Genomic DNA, 18,681 nt, shown 5'->3' on the forward strand with positions numbered 1-18,681 from the left:
CAGAAGGTTCGCCATTCGACAAAATTTCCCTAGAATTTGAGTATTTAAAGGACGTGTGTTTCACGATGCAGGACCTCCAGAAAATCGAAACCAGTCTTAAGCTACCGCTAGAACAAGTTCTTATTGAGCATCAAATCAACGTCTAACTACTGTTGTTCATCATGTCTCAGGAAACTTATGAATTTCAGGCTGAAATCACTCAGTTGATGAGTTTGATCATCAACACCGTGTACTCAAACAAGGAAATTTTCTTGAGAGAGTTGATCTCTAACGCTTCGGATGCATTGGACAAAATCAGATACCAAGCTTTGTCCGACCCTAAGCTACTAGAAACTGAGCCAGAGCTTTTCATTAGATTGACCCCAAGACCTGAGGAGAAGGTTCTTGAGATCAGAGACTCTGGTATCGGTATGACTAAGGCCGATTTGATCAACAACTTGGGTACGATCGCCAAGTCTGGTACCAAAGCTTTCATGGAAGCTCTTTCTGCCGGTGCAGACGTGTCCATGATTGGTCAGTTCGGTGTTGGTTTCTACTCACTGTTCTTGGTCGCCGACAAGGTCCAGGTCATCTCTAAGCACAACGATGACGAACAGTACATCTGGGAATCTAACGCTGGTGGCTCTTTCACCGTCACTTTGGATGAGCAAAACGAAAGAATTGGCAGAGGTTCCGTCTTGAGACTGTTCTTGAAGGAAGACCAACTTGAATACTTGGAGGAAAAGAGAATCAAGGAAGTCGTCAAGAGACACTCTGAGTTTGTTGCTTACCCTATCCAACTTTTGGTTACCAAGGAAGTCGAGAAGGAGGTCCCTGTTGCCGAAGAAGAAAAGAAGGATGAAGAAGAATCCGATGACAAGAAGCCAAAGTTGGAAGAAGTCGACGAGGATGAGGACTCTGAGAAGAAATCTGAGACCAAAAAGATTAAGGAAAACGTCGAAGAGTTGGAAGAACTTAACAAGACCAAGCCATTGTGGACTAGAAACCCATCCGATGTTTCCCAGGAGGAATACAACGCTTTCTACAAGTCCATCTCCAATGACTGGGAAGACCCATTGGCCGTCAAGCACTTCTCCGTTGAAGGTCAGCTAGAGTTCAGAGCTATCTTGTTCGTTCCAAAGAGGGCCCCAATGGAAATGTTCGAGTCTAAGAAGAAGAAGAACAACATCAAGCTATACGTCCGTCGTGTTTTCATCACTGACGAAGCCGAAGAATTGATCCCTGAATGGTTGAGCTTCGTGAGAGGTGTTGTCGACTCCGAGGACTTGCCATTGAACTTGTCCAGAGAGATGTTGCAACAAAACAAGATCATGAAGGTCATCAGAAAGAACATCGTCAAGAAGTTGATCGAAACCTTCAACGAAATCGCTGAAGACAGAGAGCAATTCGACAAGTTCTACTCTGCTTTCGCCAAGAACTTGAAGCTTGGTATTCACGAAGACACACAAAACAGAACTGCATTGGCCAAGCTCTTGCGTTACAACTCCACCAAGTCTCTAGATGAGCTAACCTCTCTAACGGACTACATCACCAGAATGCCAGAACACCAGAAAAACATCTACTTTATCACTGGTGAGTCCATGAAGGCTGTTGAGAAATCTCCATTCTTGGACGCTTTGAAGGCCAAGAACTTTGAAGTTCTATTCTTGATTGACCCAATTGACGAATACGCCTTCACTCAGTTGAAGGAGTTCGAAGGTAAGACCCTAGTGGACATCACCAAGGACTTCGAACTAGAAGAAACCGAAGAAGAAAAGGCTCAAAGAGAAGAGGAAGCCAAGCAATACGAACAGTTGGCTACCGCTCTAAAGGAAGTCTTGGGTGACCAAGTCGAGAAGGTTGTCGTCTCCCACAAGCTCATCGATTCGCCAGCTGCTATCAGAACTGGTCAATTCGGCTGGTCCGCTAACATGGAGAGAATTATGAAGGCCCAAGCCTTGAGAGACTCTTCCATGTCTTCTTACATGTCCTCCAAGAAGATCTTCGAAATCTCTCCAAAATCCTCGATCATCAAGGAATTGAAAAAGAGAGTTGAAGAGAACGGTGCTCAAGACAAGACTGTCAAGGACTTGACCAATCTATTGTACGAGACCGCTCTATTGACTTCCGGTTTCACTCTGGAAGAGCCAGCCTCTTTCGCCACCAGAATCAACAGATTGATCTCTTTGGGTTTGAACATCGATGAAGACGAAGAAGAGGAAGTTGCTCCAGAAGCTGCCACCGATGCTCCAGCTGCTGAGAACACCGCTGAAACCGAAATGGAGGAAGTGGATTAAACGGCATGATATGGTATCGTCTCGATATCTCAAATCATTTAGAAATATTGTATAAAGTAAAGCAAGTATTAGCTTATGATTAGGGTTGTCTATTATGAATCTTAACAATATGTTATGATTCCCATGGATTAAATGTTGATCCCGTGCCTTGAAATACTATTACTGGGAGATAATTGAAAGTTAGGGTCTCTACTTCAAATAACGGCATCATCGACCTTATCCACCAAAACCTGATAAAATGAGAGATAATACCTCTGATTTAACCCCAGCCGAGTTTTCAAAAGTGTTTGGTAATGCTTGTAATGGTATGTGTAATGAATTCTTCAGTCAACGACAGACGTTGGAAACGTCATGGAGACTAACTCGCTCAAAGTCATCGAACAGAAAACTGGGCAAAAAACCAGTGCATCACTTCTAAAAAGAGACGTTATGGAGCTTTTTGCGCTGCTGAGGTCTGTGTCTGATTCCATTTCGGCTTATGATCGAGAAAAGTACAATTCCAGGTTGACAAGGCTGCTCAAACAGATTACAGCTGCCGATACCTCTGCCACGACAAGGAAATTTCAGTTTAAGACCAGGCCACAAAAAGACCAGAAAAGAGACGAAACTTACGTCCAAGATACGCCCAACCTTTCTGACAAGTCTATTGGCTCTCCGAAGTGCATCGGAAAGACTCTGGAATACAGGATCGGAGGAGTCTACGAGAATCTCGAGAAGTGTTCACTCACGTTTGGAAGCGAGGAATCCAATGAAAAGCTGGACTCAGCTGCTATACTCATCAGATCCTGTCACAAAAGCGTCATAAATTTCAAGGCTATGCCATTTGTGCACGGCAGCGTTTACATCGAAAATGCTCAACATTGCATCATCCTGTTTCGATTACCTGAATCTTCGCAAATTCAGATTCGACTTCATGAGCTTGAGAACTGCGACATTTACATGGTTCGAGTAGGATTACCACACCAGTCCATTGTACTAGAAAATTGCACAGGTCTTCGTTTTCACGGTGACATGCGAAAGTGTACGAAGATTCACGATTTTAGCAGCGTTGGAAAGACCAACTCAAGTGAACATCCTAATTATCAGTACGAAAGTTTCGACCTGTGCAACTTTGATACTCCGGCTCTTGTAGAACTAGTTTCGGGCTCAGAGAGCTCGATCTAAGCACCTTTAGCCGCCGAAGTCATGTGACCAATAATGTATCCCTTTGCACGTTCAGATCGTTCCGTTTTAGGTCTTGTTGATGGTCCTTCCGTATCGGGAAAGAACAAATAATAGCACTTTGCTTAGGCTTAATATTGGTCCTGGCTCGAAGAGTTCCATCTAACATTCAGTAAAGAAGCATTGGGAATTAAGTTCAGCGGAAGAGGAGGTTGAAGACTCAAGACAGTTTAGTTTTGTGACCAGGAGCACATTTAACAACCGAAATTTCTAAGTTGGAATCAACCCAGCATTTTTATTACCGTTCATGACATCACTTACGGGCTCTCCCGGCAAGAGCAGCAACCCGTTTATCCAACGATACATGGCGACTCTGGGAGAAAGTTCAGGTCAAGAGTCTAGCTTTCCCCAAACCAATTCCAACAAAGAGAATCTGTTTCACCACGCACCAAAAATCACAGGACATGCTGATGTAACGTCCTCGCCAACTCCGCTGAAAGACGTAACAGGATCGGTGCGAAACAATCGTTCCCCATTGAAATGGGCTGAAAAGGGAACTAATTCAATGACAAAATTTCCAACTGGTGATAGCGAGACGTTTGACGTCTCGAAACTTTCCACGAAGGACAGTAAATACTATGAGCTTCTGTGCCGGGTCAGAGAGGCTAAAGAATGGATGTCAGAAGTTATAGGAGAAAAGCTTCCGTCCGAACTGGAGTTGATAACTGGAAACAGTTTGCGAGATGGGGTGTATTTGGCCAAAGTTACACAAAAGATAGAGCCCAGATTGGTAAAAAAAATTGTGCCTACGGGACCGTCTCTTAGATATACGCATACACAAAATATCAGTGTGTTCTTTCAGCTGGTTGAAGAAATAGGCGTTCCCGATCTTTTCAGATTCGAACTCACAGATCTTTACGAAAAGAAGAATCTACCAAAGGTATTCGAGACACTACATGCGCTCATAAACATCATTAACAGCAAGTGGCCAGAAAAAGTCCCCGAAATTCAAAATTTGAGCGGCAGAACCACTTTTTCAGAAAGCGACATCAAAGCTTGCCAACGCAAAATACCTGCCATTCATAATTTCCGTTCATTCAAAGTTTCAAGCTCGGGCAACACCCAACGTGACGATGGTGAGAAGGACTTGCTGCAGGGATCTGCAGTAGGCAGTCCAAAAAAGCGTCAAACGTCCTTCAAGGATACTCAAGAATTCATTGAGCCTACCCCACAGTCCCCTGTCGCACATACTCCGCCTCCCAAAACTTCGCAGTGTGTGAAAAATGCCGAGAGCTTCCACGAAACTAATAAATTCTCCTCCACAAACATTATGACGGGAAACACTCCTCTTTTGAGCTTCGATTCAGACATCAGCCCATCTGAGTCACTATCATATTACTCACCTCGAATCTACCGTCATTTATCGTACCGTTCACCCGTCAACAGATCTCCCTCTTTCAGGCTTGCAGAAGACCCCTACGATCTTGACCGTTATGGTACCCATCGGTACAGCGCACAAGAATACTCACCTGTAAGAAGACAGCGGATGACAGAAGTCCAATTTTTGGATTCCGTTTCTGGTTTACAGGCCATGTGCAGAGGTGTGAACACAAGATTCGGGATAGCGTTAATGCAAAGGAAAGTAGATATTGTCATCGAAAAAGTAAGGCTATTACAAGCACAAGCAAGGGGGCGTATGGCCAGAGGGAAACCAGAAGCTAGGACATTTTTCATGTCTTCACAGGTTGACGAACGCCCACTTCGTGCTTTGCAGTCATTTGTCAAAGCCCGTTTGATCCGAGAGAAAATTTTCAGACTTCGGGTGCGTTTGATGTCTGTCGAGGATGATATAAGTTTCTTGCAGAGCTTGTGCCTCGCGAAAGTTGTTAGATTAAACAGCAGAAAGGCTCTTGCAGGTCATGCCATCATTAAAAAGCCTTTACCAGGACTACAAGCGTACATCAAAGCACAATTGCAAAGAGCCAAACACGCCGAGTTCCTAAAAGAAATTGATGCGTGTCTTCCATTGATCGTGAACCTGCAAGGCTTGCTTCGAGCACATCATCTGAGAATCCATAGAAAATCCATTTATTTCTCGCTCAATGAAAGGTATGATGTTGTCAACACCCTTCAGTCGTTTGCAAAGGGCTCACTAAGGCGGGATTCAATTAGGGCTACGAACAGAAATTTGAAACTTCAAAATGGTATCATTGAAAGCTTTGCCGCGAACCTCAAAGGCTCGTTTCAAAGAGCCGGCATCAAATCCTTGGCAATGGCAGTTCGTGATAGTAAGAATCCAGTCGTTTCTATGCAAGCATTGTCGAGAGGCGTGTTGGTGCGTTTCACTTTGGAGCTGATCTCCGATATCGTAGAGGGGAACGATTTGCCCTCAGTTCAGGCACGCGCGAAAGGCAGTCTAATTAGAAGAGCAAACAACCAGATGTCTCTCTACTACAAAACTCGCGAATTTCAGGTTATTAGGGCGCAAAGTGCTATTCGGATGCATCAATTGCGAAATGCATATTTGGCGTTTATGTCGTCCGCGAATCCCAGCATCGCTGCTGTAAAGAGATTTGTTCATCTACTCAATAAAATGCATGCTAGCCATGAGTCTCAAAGTAGGCTTGAGTTCCTCAAGTCGCAAATCGACCAGTCCAACAAAGACAGGGATGTCATAGAGAACCATTTCGAACTTCTGAAAAGGAAAAACGCCATACTAGGTAACTGTAACATTTTTGTTCCCCATAACTTCACTGATGGCTTCGAAGGCATTGGAGATACACGCTATCCTGAATATGAAAAGATTCTCTATTTGCTTCAGACAGACCCATTTTACTGGGTAACGCTACACCGTGTTGAGCCGGACTTTGTTACAAAGCACCTTACCAAGACATTTGTCTCGACAAACAGTGTTATGGGACGCAGAGAGAGCATCTTTTTTATGAGACTAGTCTCAGAATTCCTTGCTGCAGATGTCGAGAGTTTCCATGATCCACAGCAATTTTTGGCTTTTACGGGCTCTAGTTTCTGGAAGGAATTACTCTCTTTCTATGTTCACCGCCAGATTCCACAGCTTCTTATCGAACTGGTCTCACCTCTGGTGGAATTCCTGTCGCAAGATTCTGTGGATTTCGAAGCCGTCCCGGCCGCAATTCGTAGAAAACTGCATCCTAGCGAGCCAGAGCTTTCGTCAAGTGAGTCTATCGAAGACGAAGTAATCAGAAGCACTTTTGTCACTAATCTGACAAGTTTATGGAAAGGTGTCGAAATTGTCAGCGAAGCCTTGTTGAAAAACGCACATGTAATCCCTGAAGAGATAAAGTTTCTGTGTACTGCGGCGTACAGAATTGTTGCAGATCATAGTCCACATCAAAAGAACTCCTTAATTGCCATTTCGAAGATATTAATGGAGGCAATAGTCTTCCCAGTTTTGAGGTACCCTTCCAAGTTTGGCTTGGCTAAGTTCGCCGACAGTACGGCGCAAAAGGTGCGTCTTTTGTCAGAAGCGCTCGACACAGTGTTCTCTTTTTCTGAATTTGAGAACTACTTAGCGCCACTCAATCAATATGCAGAAGAAATACATGATGATCTCGCAGTTTCTCTCGAGAACATGTTGATATTTCCTTCTTTCGATGTATACTGTGATGAACTTCATTACAGTGACATGTGCCTGAATGAGAGAGCAACCCTTAGCATCCCCAAGCAGTATCTGCTTGACATTGGTAGGATGCTGCATACTAACACGGATGCATTTCCCCATGATGACGCTATCAATCCACTCGTAGCAAACATACAGATGGGCGAGATTAAAACGCTTGAAGAAAGTAACAATAGCATTGTCAAGCTCCAATTGAACCCGAGTGCTTACCATTTGTCGTCTAGCGACGATAGACTGACCGTCATCTACAACGAGATCAAAAGAGGTCTCGTCTACATGATGCAGGTCGAAGACGTAGGTACCGATTTGTATGATTTGATGATGGGTTGTATCATTGATTCAGACGAGCCCAAGTTCCAGCGACTACTTCTTGAAACAGCAGCTATTAAAACTGATCCGTTGTTTAAAAACTTCGAAGAAGTTACTTACTTCAATTTGAAGCAACATGTTTTAGAGAGGGCCTACGAACTAAGACAAATGGGGAGCCTGAGTGTTGACGATAAACTTCAAAGTGTTCTTAATGACATTGCCAACACGATCAAATCTCGCGAATACGTTGTAGAATCAACATCTAAGGAAACCAAAACTGCGGAGCACGCACTCAAATCCATTCAAAAGACCAATGTACGTTTGAAGGACAGGTCGCGTGCACTTGAACTCTCTCAGAAGAGGTCTCTTAACAAGGCACAAGCGTCCGGTAATTATGCGCCAATAAAGAAGCATGGAATTGGCCGGAAACTCAAAGACGTTTATCATAAAGTTAATCATAAAGGGACGAATTCTAAAGACTGTTTGAGCTTGGAATGGAGCTCACGCCATCTCTTCGAGCTTCGGGCCTTAAAAAGTCTTGCCGGAGAAAACCTGGGTAAAGCCGCAGTGAGTTTTTTCGGCTCAAGTGGTCCAAAGTTTCCTGATGTAAATTTCAGGTTTTCTACTTCGGATGGAGAATACTTTGCAGTAGAGCTATTAGATGAACGAAAGACCGAAAAGAGATCAGGCTCTTCCACAATGGACAACTTCCAATTTTCAAAACTGCTGGACGAACTAGCGAAAAGCGAAGGCGCTGAATGCAAACTATTCTCAAACAAGGCGGAGTTCAACTTGGCTCCGCTACTAGAGCTAATGGCGGGATCATTTATCAAGCGAATTCAGTAAACTCTTAATTAATTGTCTATGGACTGTTCTCATTTTGTACTATCGAAAGAGCTGGTACAGGAACGACAAGGTCAAGCTCGTTACATTCACGGCAATTGTAGTCCTGGAACCATTCTTCCCCGCAATATTTCGACGCCTCATGTTGAAAGTTTATCAGAGAAATTTGCTTCCTGAATGCCCTTGTATACCCTCTCCTCAGCCTCGTCAATCAGAGGAACCTGGCCGTCTCTTCGTCATGGGCGAAGGTTTTGATGTCATCGGTAGTTCTATTAGCCAACAATTCCTGATTTTGTCCCTTTTTTTAGAGCGGAAGAGCGCTCGATACCCATTTTCATCGCTAGGTGTCTAAAAAAGTTGACTTTGCCTGCCAAGGTATGTATGCTCACCGACAGCTCGTCCCACTGCTCCCGGTATTTACCAGAGAGCATATTGTTTACGTGTTCATCGAGTATAGCGTGTGATTCCTCATCCTCACCTAAAGCGCCCAATTGATTGAGAATCTGACCTGTTTTTCTATTCAAAACGTACTCCCATTCTGGTGACATGTATTCCATGACTTCCATGCTTTGCAGTTGCTTGACCCTGCGCCAAGTTACCAGGAAATGTGCCAAATCCTTCAAAATAACCGCGACACAGCATCCTACAAGGTTTCCCAGGTAAAGACCGTCATTTGGTGTCGAAGTCGATTGAGATAAAAAGTGCTTGAACCACGATGACTTCGAAAGAGCCGCGCCATGGATCAGTTTGCCAGCCATTGGCCATAACATAGCCGTCCCTATCTTCTCCCAGAACGACGTTTCTACGAGCGCCTGGGAATAATCGAACCTCGTCAGCATAGTTAGCCGGCGCGCGTTGATGCCTTGCTCTATAGGTCCTCCATCTGCCAACCCAAAAGGGTTCAGTAATCTCGATAGTATGTTACCCGAGTCGTGATGTCCATTCTGAAGTTCACGTCTGGATTCGAGGTATTGTTGCTCTGCCTCGTAAAGTCTTAACTGTTGCAAGGACATCCTGTCGCTCACGAAATAAGGCCTCACACGGTGGACCCAGCTAAAGTAAATCGGGTTGTAGACAATACCTTTGAAAGTACCATTCAGTACCTGAAGTGGATATTGTAACAGCAAAAACCTCTTGACGTTTAGTTCCAAACTTTCTCCAGGTTTGAGAAAAAGTAAAGGGTACAGCCGTTTCGGCCAGCTCATGAATCTATTATCAAACATGAAGCTCAGCAAGTATATAGGCGTCAAACCCATTAAAACAACTTGTCGGAATCCGATCTGGTTATTTTGGAAGGCCTGATACAAGCTCGAAGCGTGTGAAAGATCCAAAAGCTTCAGTATCGTGCTTTCTGGTGCCAATGTGGCAAGTATCCGTAGTCCCCATGACGTTAGAAGACCACCAAAACTGAAAAGAAGTGAACCTCCCACTGTTCCCAGAATTGTGGTTTGTGTAACCGTTTTAGCTATCCAGTTTAGACTCTTAGAGACTGCAACAGATACAGGGACAACAAGTCCGTTATTAGTCTTCAGTATTATAGAAGTATTGCATTGTGGGCACACGGTGTTGATCACCAACCTACGGGACTTTCGCAGCGACCAATTCTCAGCAAAAGGAAAATCTCGAGTACCCGCTTCCATAGCTTCAGCAACATTGTTGATAATAGATTCGTCAATTCCTTCAGCTGCAAAGACCCGGCCTACCTCCATTGGATTGAAAGATCTGGGTTCCTCAACAAAGGTGCCAGTTCCAAAACTTTGTACTCTTATCCAGTTCAAAGGCGGGAACATACCAGCAGCTGAATGAAGCCACGAATATGCATCAGAAAAGTTTATAGAACTGAACCAAATATTCTGTCCGTCATTGTTGAACTCGCTTAACATCTCATTCTTATAATCCAGATAGTTTCGGGACACCCATTCCAACAGACATTTGCGATGAGCTACCAATGAGCACTTGCAGGGGTGTACCCAGTCATGGGAATCACTTAAACTGCCCATAGGTGGGCGTTCGTCGCCAGAACACAGACATATCCAGCATCTGGTATCTTGTTCGACCATTCTCTACCAAAGCGCCTCTTATAGACGTCGAAGTTCAAGTTTCAGAAGTTTAAAAACCAGTGGTCAGAGATCCAGTACATCTACTGCGTGAAATGCAGTATGATGTGTATCCCGATGACTTGTACAACTAGCCTTGGGATTGAGTTCCTTAGTTCAAAAGTGTCAGATAGAGAAGAAAGTGACAAACCTGGCTCATGCTCCCGCGCTAGGAACAACCAAATGACGATCATGGCAAACAATAACTCTTCTTGCCAGCTCATTTGCCGTATTATCTTCATTATTTATATATACATTGCAATGAACTCTGAAGCGGGTCTGATCAGAGTCCAAAAAGACCAAAGATACCTTTCTTCTTTGGACCTTCAGTCTGACCTTGTTCGCCAGGTTGAGCGGAAGCTGTTTCTGATTCCGTGTCAAAATCTTGCTCTACAGGTTGACCATCGTAGCTGATATAGTTAAACGCTAGATCGAAAAGGGCAGGCTTTGCAGCGACTGGTCTGATAACGGGTCTCAATGGGAATAGATTCGACAAATTGACATCGCTGGGACCGATTGGTTTGCCTAGTTTCTCCACTAAGGAGGGCTCGAACGACGCCTGCTCACCAGGAGTAGCAACTTTCTCGTATTCGGCCAGTGAGATAACACTTTTTAGGGCAGTTTTGGTGAGATCTTCAAGTTCACGAAGCCTTGTAGCATTCACAATGTCTCCGGGAAGCGGATCCTCAAAAGAAGTGTCCTCCGTAGCACTAACTAGTTGTTTCAAACCATCGACGTAAAGTGCAAGCGCCTCCAAGTACTTATGCTGACTTTGGTAGAAAGATGCTAAACATCCCACGGAAAGATGTACTTGGTAATAAACCGTGGCCAACTTTAGATTGGCCGTCAAAGTGTCATCAGAATACACACCCGGTAGTTCCATCACCTGCTGCAAGTAAGTGGTGAGGTTATGCACAATACGCTCGATTTCTTTCACCTTGGTTACTCTAACATTTTTGGTCTTGTTAGATGAGAGTTTCCACTGCGACCACAATTTGCGGAACAAAATATCGTCACGCTCAATTGTGGTAAAATGTGAGTTGTACTGGATGTAAGTCAAAAGAATCTCGTCATCTTCACCAGTGGCATCAGCAGTGTCGTCGTCTCGCTTCTGCTCCAGCACTTGCTGTTGCAGGTCAAGCGCTTGCTGCCATTTTGCGAGTTTTTCGCTAAACTGAGATAAATCTGAAGTTTGAATTGCCTTAGCTTCAGCAATCAGCTCTGCCACTTTGGAGTCTCCTACTTCAGCAGTGAATCTGCGCCATTGAACTGTAGTTACCGCTGCTGCTGATGCCGCTGAATCACTTTCTTGTGATAAAGAAGGCATCTCAAAACCGTTTTGCGAGATTAAAGCGATAAGCGGATCTTCGGCATTATCATTAACCTGTTTGGCGACAAAACGGCGTAGAGCTTTTGAGGACGATGCTCCGTTACTGGCGTTCTGTCTCAAAAGGTAATCGAAACGAGATGTGATGGAGTCCACGATCACGGCGCTCAGAATTTCAGATTTCTGCAAAAATTGGAGAGCAGAAAATGCTAAGCTGAGCTCCCTCGCGACTTGCCCTGCAGAGGCAGCACGTTTCGTTCTAGAGTGCTTCCCAAAACTGAGATGGCTTACGATTGCCAGTTTGTAGTAGATGAGATATTCAGCGCGCGTGTATGGGTTCTGTTCATTGGCTGTGAGTTCCACAAGCCGAGTACAGGTCTGAAATGCCTTTTTGAGTCTCGTACCGACCACTTTGCCTTCAGATTTCTTCAAAGAGCCTCTTTGACGAGATCTCAAGCGTAACGTCTCGCCAAGGGCAAGATCCCTCTCTGCGTGCAGCAAATTGAGAGTGCCCAAAAGCTTATTTTTCGTGTCATAGTCCGCCTGCGTAACTTTCGAGTATTTTTCCTTCAGGGAATACCGCTTGGTATCTTTCACCGTCAATTGGCAATGGTGCCTCAATTTTTGCAGTTTTCGGTTCAATTTCGCATGATATTTGTCGTAATCTTCAGCTGTTTCGAGGAATTGATCAACTCTGACTCCATAGGTAGCACCCAGCGGTGAGTAATGGCTCTTGGGCGAGCTAGACATGGCGGTTTCGGTCTGTTTGATTGTGTTGTTCAGGTGAGTTTAAAGGTTGAAGTCGATGAATATCTTCAAAATTTTTCAACTATATTATAGGTATAAATCTGATCCGATTTGAAGTTCACTCGAGAAAAATGACGAGAAAGTTCCAGTTAGAGAGTGTTTTGGTCTGCTAGGTGCTATCCATTAGTTTTTACTAACTCACAGGTCCTAGAAATTTTTTTCCAGCGAGCCAAAAGCCTCATTTTCAAGTGAATTGAGGTTTAGGACTTGTCTCTCTCAGTTAACGGAATAGACTTAGCTTGAATCATCATGTGCTCTCAATTGAGGCTTGTGGCATGCGTTTCTGGTATTTATATAGCGTTTCTGACGTGGTCTTTGGTGTACGAACCTCTTACGACGCAGATCTGGCCACATTCGCAGGCTAAATTTCAAGCACCATGCGTGGTGGCCCTGGTGCAGGCATCGGTCGCTGCAATGACGGGTACCTTGTATTTGAAGCAGCAACGCACGGAACACAGAGCCCGGGAATTTTTACGCAATTATATCCGGGACTTGCTGGCGATTTCTCTGACTCAGAGTTTGTCGACTCCGCTGGCCGCATATTCATTGCAATATGTGGATTTCCTGACTTACATGTTGGCCAAAAGCTGCAAACTGATCCCTATCCTTGTAGTTCATCTGTTGCTTTACCACACGCGGATTGCTAACGACAAGAAACTGGTCGCGATTGCAGTAACTTTCGGGGTGGTTCTTTTCAATTTGGGATCCCAAAAATCAAGTAATAAGACTAGCACAAAAGATGTTAGTCTTATACATGGGTTTTTGCCACTTTTGGTTAGTCTCTTGCTGGATGGATTCACAAACGCAACTCAGGATACGCTTTTGAAGCGGAATCGCGCTCAGAAGAAGCAAAAATTGATTACTGGGGGCCATTTGATGCTGGGACTCAATTTTGGCATCGTTATATGGAACCTACTTTACCTGGCAATTATAGACCCACAGCAAGCCATCCGGACCAGAGCGATGATCTCTTTAGATCCAATTATTGCGCTGTATCTCCTGACTTACGCAGTTTGCGGAGCTCTGGGCCAGATATGCATCTTCTACACCTTGCAAAACTATGGATCATTGGTATTGGTTATGGTGACGGTAACCAGGAAAATGACATCGATGATTTTGAGTATTATAGTGTATGGACACCATGTCAGCACACTACAATGGTTCGGAATCAGCATCGTTTTTGCGGGAATCTCGAGCGAAGCACTGATCAAGAGCCGAACGTCCGCTAAGGCCAAGGTTGAGGCCGAAAAATCTGAGTAATGGTTTCCACTGAATTGTTCAATTATTGCAAGGGCAAAAACCTCGGATATAGACTTGCATATAGCACTTGCATATAGAACAATTCCAAAAATCAGAGAATGCTCAGGCTCGTGGGAAGCTGGAAGAAAAGCGTCAGCGCTGATCATCATTATGACAGTGTGAAGGAAGTGACAGATGTCAGTTGTTTTTTCAAAACTTAGAAAACCAAATCCTATTTTCCCAGTTTTAGAAGAGAGTAAAATCTCCTTGAGCTCGTCAGTCTTCTCAGATCAAATGAGATCGACAGTCAAGCGTATGAAAGACTCTTGAAGGAGCGAAAGAGTAAAAGTAGCTTCCATATTCTCTGTCACTAAATGACACGTGACAAAAATTGAAACTGTTATTGATGGCATAATTTTAGCGGTAGACAATCACAAGAAATTCTACGCATGATTTAAAAGCTGGTTGACCAGTTTCTGTTCTTAAACAGCTGTAAACTCGGCCCCTTCCCCACACATTTCATTATTTATCTCCAGAATGATATTTATTTATATCACTTGGAACGAAGTCCTCGAGTTGCAGTCAATATCAATAATGAATGCCGTACTTGCATCTCCTCATCAAAGGACATCACCTAAAAGCTCGAACTAACTGATCGACTTTATATCCTTGCTATTCCCAATGAGTGGCGGTAACTTACCCCAGCTGAAAATGCCAGATGGGAAACCAGCTGCAGCGCTAAGCACTGGTTTAATGATCTTCATGTTTCTTCTATTCATTCTCAACTTCATTTTTAACATCAACGCACACATAGCCCTCAAGCCGAACGCTTTGTTTCAATTGAACTGTATGTCAGATTTTGCTGGTCCTTCGGGGAACACACAGTATCACAACTAAATACTAACTAGGCGAATGCTTTTGAAGTGAACAGCATTTCGATGTATCCATTGGGTCATGTTTCGTTCGTGCATCTTCTTATGAACTCGATATCACTTTACGGGCCATTGACTATATTCGAAAGAAGCCACGGTACCGTTCATACCGGTGTGATACTCAATCTTTTGGCGGTTTTCACAGCAATTCCTTACTGTCTATTAGGATCGTTGTTCTTTTCAAAAACTGAGGTTATCGGAAGCAGCGGATGGTGTTTCTCACTATTGGCGTATTTCAGTTTCAAAGAATCCATTATTCGTCCTCAGCAGCGGATTTTCAACGACTATTCGCTACCGACACGCTACATTCCTCTGGTGGTATTATTGATTGTCACCATTTTCTTCCCGGCTTCAAGTTTTTGGGGTCATTCAATCGCGCTGCTGTGGGGTTACGCATTGGGCTCAAAGGAGGTTTATGCTGCAAAATTGGTCCCACCAAGTTCATTAATCCAGAAAATCGAGTCCAAGCTCGACCGCGCAATTGCAGCGATTCCCTTGGGAGTAAAGTTCTACAGAGAGGTGGATGCAAACAGATCCGAATCGTACACTTCGCTCTTGGGCGAGGAAAGTGTTTTGCCGCTTCATTCAGCACCACAACACCCAAGTTTCCAAGGCGAAGGTCGTCCTTTGGGTGCTTGAGAATTTTCTTAATGTTACCTTTTTTTATATATATACAGAAGAGATTAAATGACGACTTGGCTACAAAATGTTGTGCTTTTTCAAAGTTCTTGCAGGACATGCTTGCGCAGCAAATTCCGCTTAATATTGGGCTTCAAACTTGCTGGGTTCTCAACACCGCGCTGTGCCAGCCACGACTCACATTCCTGGCTGTTATCCAGCAGTTCACGAACACGCTGCTGGGCGGTTTCGATTTTAGTTCTCTGGGCATCAACCTGGCTTTCGAGTGCCAAAATATCCAATTGTAGGAGTTGACGCAACGATTCGGGCGTGAAATGCTCAATTCCATACCGAGCCTTGATTTCAACGAGCTCCTCTGCATCTTTGCCCTGAGACAACGCATTTTGTATCGTATGAATGTCTTTAAGCAGAACACTGTCGTCTGACTCCTGGGCCTTACGTCTGCTCAAAAATTCGCGAGTTTTCTCGGCTTCCTGTTGTGACACCTGGATTTTCGCTTCGGATTCGTACAGGGCAAACTGTTGACCTTTATTCTTGAGGATTTCGGCGATACTGAAAAACTTGCGTTTCGACAATGGTCTAGTAGCCTCTATACGCACCAGATCGCCCTCACGCGAGATTCCTTCTTCGTCATGCACCAGGTAGTCTTTCCTGCTGAAAAGCTCCTTGTTGATGCGTTTATTGAACACTTTGGTCTCCACACGTACCTTTACCGTCTTGAGCATCTTGCCTTGCGAGACTACCAGTCCTACAAAATTTTGACGGGCCATGATGGATAAACGGGCTTGGATGTGGTGTGTTGGGGTTATTCAAAGAAAAAGAAGACCGAACACAGTCTTGTAAACACACAGAAGTCGAGCCAAAACCGTCTTTTTGGAGCGAACCTGACAGTTTTCCAGCTTTTTGACAAAATCTTGAATAATTTAGATGAGAAGAGCATCATTACCTAGTCAACGTTCATAATTTGATATCATTTTGTACGAGAGAGTTGAGAAGAGCCGGTATCCTGGAAAGTTTCGTGTGATAGTAAGACACTCTTCCAAGATATTGACGCCTTAGCCGTTGAAAGTGGGTTTACATACTGCCAGGTTCATGATCTCTTGTTTTTTGATCATCAATAGCTGTTCTTCTGTCTACTACTCATTATGCCGTCTTTTTTCTAATTTAGTAGTTCTTAGTATGGTTGAGAAAAACGAAAAACCCGAAATTTTGGACCATAGGTTTATGAGAGTCTAAAATTACCCCCAAATCATGGTCTTATCTGCTGTCTTTTGTGATAAAGACCAGGATCCTTGATGCTTTCTGTATTTACCTTTTTTCGCATTATTTTGACCAGAGATAGAGATGACAGCCAATTAATTATGATGACAGTGTTGATACGTTCTTATGGCACCAAAATATGAAAATATGGAAAACAGCAAACCAAGTAGAGAACATCAGCCAAGGATTAGAGCATTTCTATGGTCATTCACAACAGTGCCAAAAAATGTGCCACAGCTTTTTGGCAATATATAGATGCCGTCAACTCAAGTAAAGAATTTGTGTGCGAGGTCGATAAGAAGTGAATTTTTCGTCGAAAGCCTAGTCAGAGATTCTACATCATACATCAAGATATTCAATTGAAATGCTGGGCAGTCTACGTGTCTTTTGTTGATCTTGTATGTGAAATCGTCTTGTACGTCACTGTTAATTCCCCCAGCGTCAATGACATATTGAAATGAGATTCAAGCAACCTGTTCAAAGTGTTAAAACGTTCTTCAAACGGTCACATAGCATCTTCATTACAACTAAAACTGGGTTGAGACGTAGATTGGATTGTTCAGCAGGCTTGGATACCCATCTTGCAGTTTTTGTTTCCCCCAAACGTCTCTCTTTCACCTCAGGAAGCTCGCTTCCGCTGTATTCAACGTCAACCCCGTTTTGAAATGGACAATTACAGAGCAGGCAAGCGCAGTTCTATCTCTTTTGGCAGTTTCCAAAGACCCATGGTGAATTTTAACCAAAATGATCTGTCATACTACTCGCCACGGCAAATGTATGCAGCGCAGCAACCGCCAACACAGCAAACACCAATGGGCTTTTATCCGTGCCGCTACGAGGCCAATTTCCCACTGTATGCGTTGGATTGGAGCTCCGAGGACTACGTGGCCGTGGGCTCGTACCGGGAGGACAGCTACAACAAACTGCAAATTTTACATTCTTCAGACGTGATTTCGTGGGAAAAAGTGGGAGAAGCCAACAGCGTTTTTCCCATCTCTAAAATCCAGTGGTGTCCCAATGGGGGTTCCCAGCAGCTGGCAACGTGCTCAGACTCGTTGCGGTTGTGGACGTTTACCGATTTCGCGCTAGAAGAACAACTCAATTTATCCATGCAACGGTACAACAAGAGTAACGGCAATTCTAGTGGAGCCGGCAACGGTGGCAATGGTAACGCAGGCTCTACAGCGACTTTGGGACAACTACCACCGGTCTCGTCTTTCCATTGGAACCCCACAGATCCCAACTTGCTGATTTCAAGCTCCATCGACACCACTTGCACCGTTTGGGATCTACAATCGAGCAATTACGCCAAGACTCAGCTGATTGCACACGATAGCGAAGTGTTTGACGTCAAGTTTTTGACGCAATCGACGCAGCTTTTTGCAAGTTGCGGCGGTGACGGTAGCGTGAGGGTGTTTGATTTACGGTCTTTGGCGCATAGCACTATCATTTATGAGCCTACTAGTGGCCATTCTTCTTCATCGTCGCAGTCATGCGACCATTTAAACAGTGGTAATGACGGTAATGGTGGTGGCTCTATCGGGTCGAGTGCGGATAATGGACAAAATGCGCTTTTGAAGCTGGAATCTTCGCCTTTCGATCCGAACGTGGTGGCTACTTTTGCGCAGGACTCTACAAGTGTATTGATCTTGGACATGCGATACCCGGGAACCCCAGTTTGGACGCTGGACGGCCACTCTGGAGCGGTGAACCAGATCCAGTGGCACCCTACGCGCCACAACGTGCTGCTATCTGGCGGAGACGATTGTCAGGCGCTTGTGTGGGATCTGAACACACAGACCAGCGCTGGTGGGAGCGCTGGAAGCGGTGGGAGCGGTGGTACGGCAAAATGGAGCAGTGGCAAGATGGGAGTGCAATCGATGGATACGCCGCAACAGGCGTACGACGACACGAACTACGAGATCAACAATGTAGTGTGGAGGCCCGAGGGTGATTGGTTTGGCGCTAATATGGGACGTCATTTCCAGGCGGTGAGGACCTAGTAGTAATGGTAGCAGCGCGCATATGGTACGAATAGAAACCACGAAAACACACACCGAAGAAAGCTGACGTAATCCGATCATGTGACGTTTTGACTCGTCCTGCTTTGTTGACCTCTCCACATCTGACTCCC

General features: G+C 44.5%; 9 protein-coding genes across 9 annotated transcripts; 6 read left to right on the forward strand and 3 right to left on the reverse strand.

Moving 5' to 3' along the window:
- Nucleotides 1-161: 161 nt before the first annotated feature.
- On the forward strand, nt 162-2,276 carry HSP82 (LALA0S05e07162g1_1; the record flags this gene model as incomplete). Its single annotated transcript, XM_022772405.1, has 1 exon — nt 162-2,276. The coding sequence occupies one exon, from the start codon at nt 162-164 to the stop codon at nt 2,274-2,276; it is 2,115 nt and encodes a 704-aa protein (XP_022628732.1).
- A 238-nt stretch (nt 2,277-2,514) lies between these two features.
- CIN2 (LALA0S05e07184g1_1) lies at nt 2,515-3,440 on the forward strand (the record flags this gene model as incomplete). The annotated part of the gene is made up of 2 exons (XM_022772406.1): nt 2,515-2,581; nt 2,650-3,440. 2 exons carry the CDS (start codon nt 2,515-2,517, stop codon nt 3,438-3,440), a joined length of 858 nt encoding a protein of 285 aa, XP_022628733.1.
- Nucleotides 3,441-3,744: 304 nt separating this feature from the next.
- IQG1 (LALA0S05e07206g1_1) lies at nt 3,745-8,250 on the forward strand (the record flags this gene model as incomplete). The annotated part of the gene is made up of 1 exon (XM_022772407.1): nt 3,745-8,250. One exon carries the CDS (start codon nt 3,745-3,747, stop codon nt 8,248-8,250), a length of 4,506 nt encoding a protein of 1,501 aa, XP_022628734.1.
- A 269-nt stretch (nt 8,251-8,519) lies between these two features.
- On the reverse strand, nt 8,520-10,307 carry LALA0_S05e07228g (LALA0S05e07228g1_1; the record flags this gene model as incomplete). The annotated part of the gene is made up of 1 exon (XM_022772408.1): nt 8,520-10,307. The coding sequence occupies one exon, from the start codon at nt 10,305-10,307 to the stop codon at nt 8,520-8,522; it is 1,788 nt and encodes a 595-aa protein (XP_022628735.1).
- A 319-nt stretch (nt 10,308-10,626) lies between these two features.
- Nucleotides 10,627-12,420, reverse strand: SRP68 (LALA0S05e07250g1_1; the record flags this gene model as incomplete). The annotated part of the gene is made up of 1 exon (XM_022772409.1): nt 10,627-12,420. The coding sequence occupies one exon, from the start codon at nt 12,418-12,420 to the stop codon at nt 10,627-10,629; it is 1,794 nt and encodes a 597-aa protein (XP_022628736.1).
- A 306-nt stretch (nt 12,421-12,726) lies between these two features.
- HUT1 (LALA0S05e07272g1_1) lies at nt 12,727-13,737 on the forward strand (the record flags this gene model as incomplete). The annotated part of the gene is made up of 1 exon (XM_022772411.1): nt 12,727-13,737. One exon carries the CDS (start codon nt 12,727-12,729, stop codon nt 13,735-13,737), a length of 1,011 nt encoding a protein of 336 aa, XP_022628737.1.
- A 690-nt stretch (nt 13,738-14,427) lies between these two features.
- RBD2 (LALA0S05e07294g1_1) lies at nt 14,428-15,287 on the forward strand (the record flags this gene model as incomplete). Its single annotated transcript, XM_022772412.1, has 2 exons — nt 14,428-14,563; nt 14,641-15,287. The coding sequence occupies 2 exons, from the start codon at nt 14,428-14,430 to the stop codon at nt 15,285-15,287; spliced, it is 783 nt and encodes a 260-aa protein (XP_022628738.1).
- An 80-nt stretch (nt 15,288-15,367) lies between these two features.
- MRPS17 (LALA0S05e07316g1_1) lies at nt 15,368-16,057 on the reverse strand (the record flags this gene model as incomplete). The annotated part of the gene is made up of 1 exon (XM_022772413.1): nt 15,368-16,057. The coding sequence occupies one exon, from the start codon at nt 16,055-16,057 to the stop codon at nt 15,368-15,370; it is 690 nt and encodes a 229-aa protein (XP_022628739.1).
- A 1,155-nt stretch (nt 16,058-17,212) lies between these two features.
- On the forward strand, nt 17,213-18,550 carry LALA0_S05e07338g (LALA0S05e07338g1_1; the record flags this gene model as incomplete). Its single annotated transcript, XM_022772414.1, has 1 exon — nt 17,213-18,550. The coding sequence occupies one exon, from the start codon at nt 17,213-17,215 to the stop codon at nt 18,548-18,550; it is 1,338 nt and encodes a 445-aa protein (XP_022628740.1).
- Between the last annotated feature and the right edge of the window lie 131 nt (nt 18,551-18,681).

The sequence above is a fragment of the Lachancea lanzarotensis genome, scaffold LALA0S05 (assembly GCF_000938715.1).
Source record: "Lachancea lanzarotensis genome assembly LALA0, scaffold LALA0S05, whole genome shotgun sequence".
Lineage (NCBI taxonomy): Eukaryota > Fungi > Ascomycota > Saccharomycetes > Saccharomycetales > Saccharomycetaceae > Lachancea > Lachancea lanzarotensis.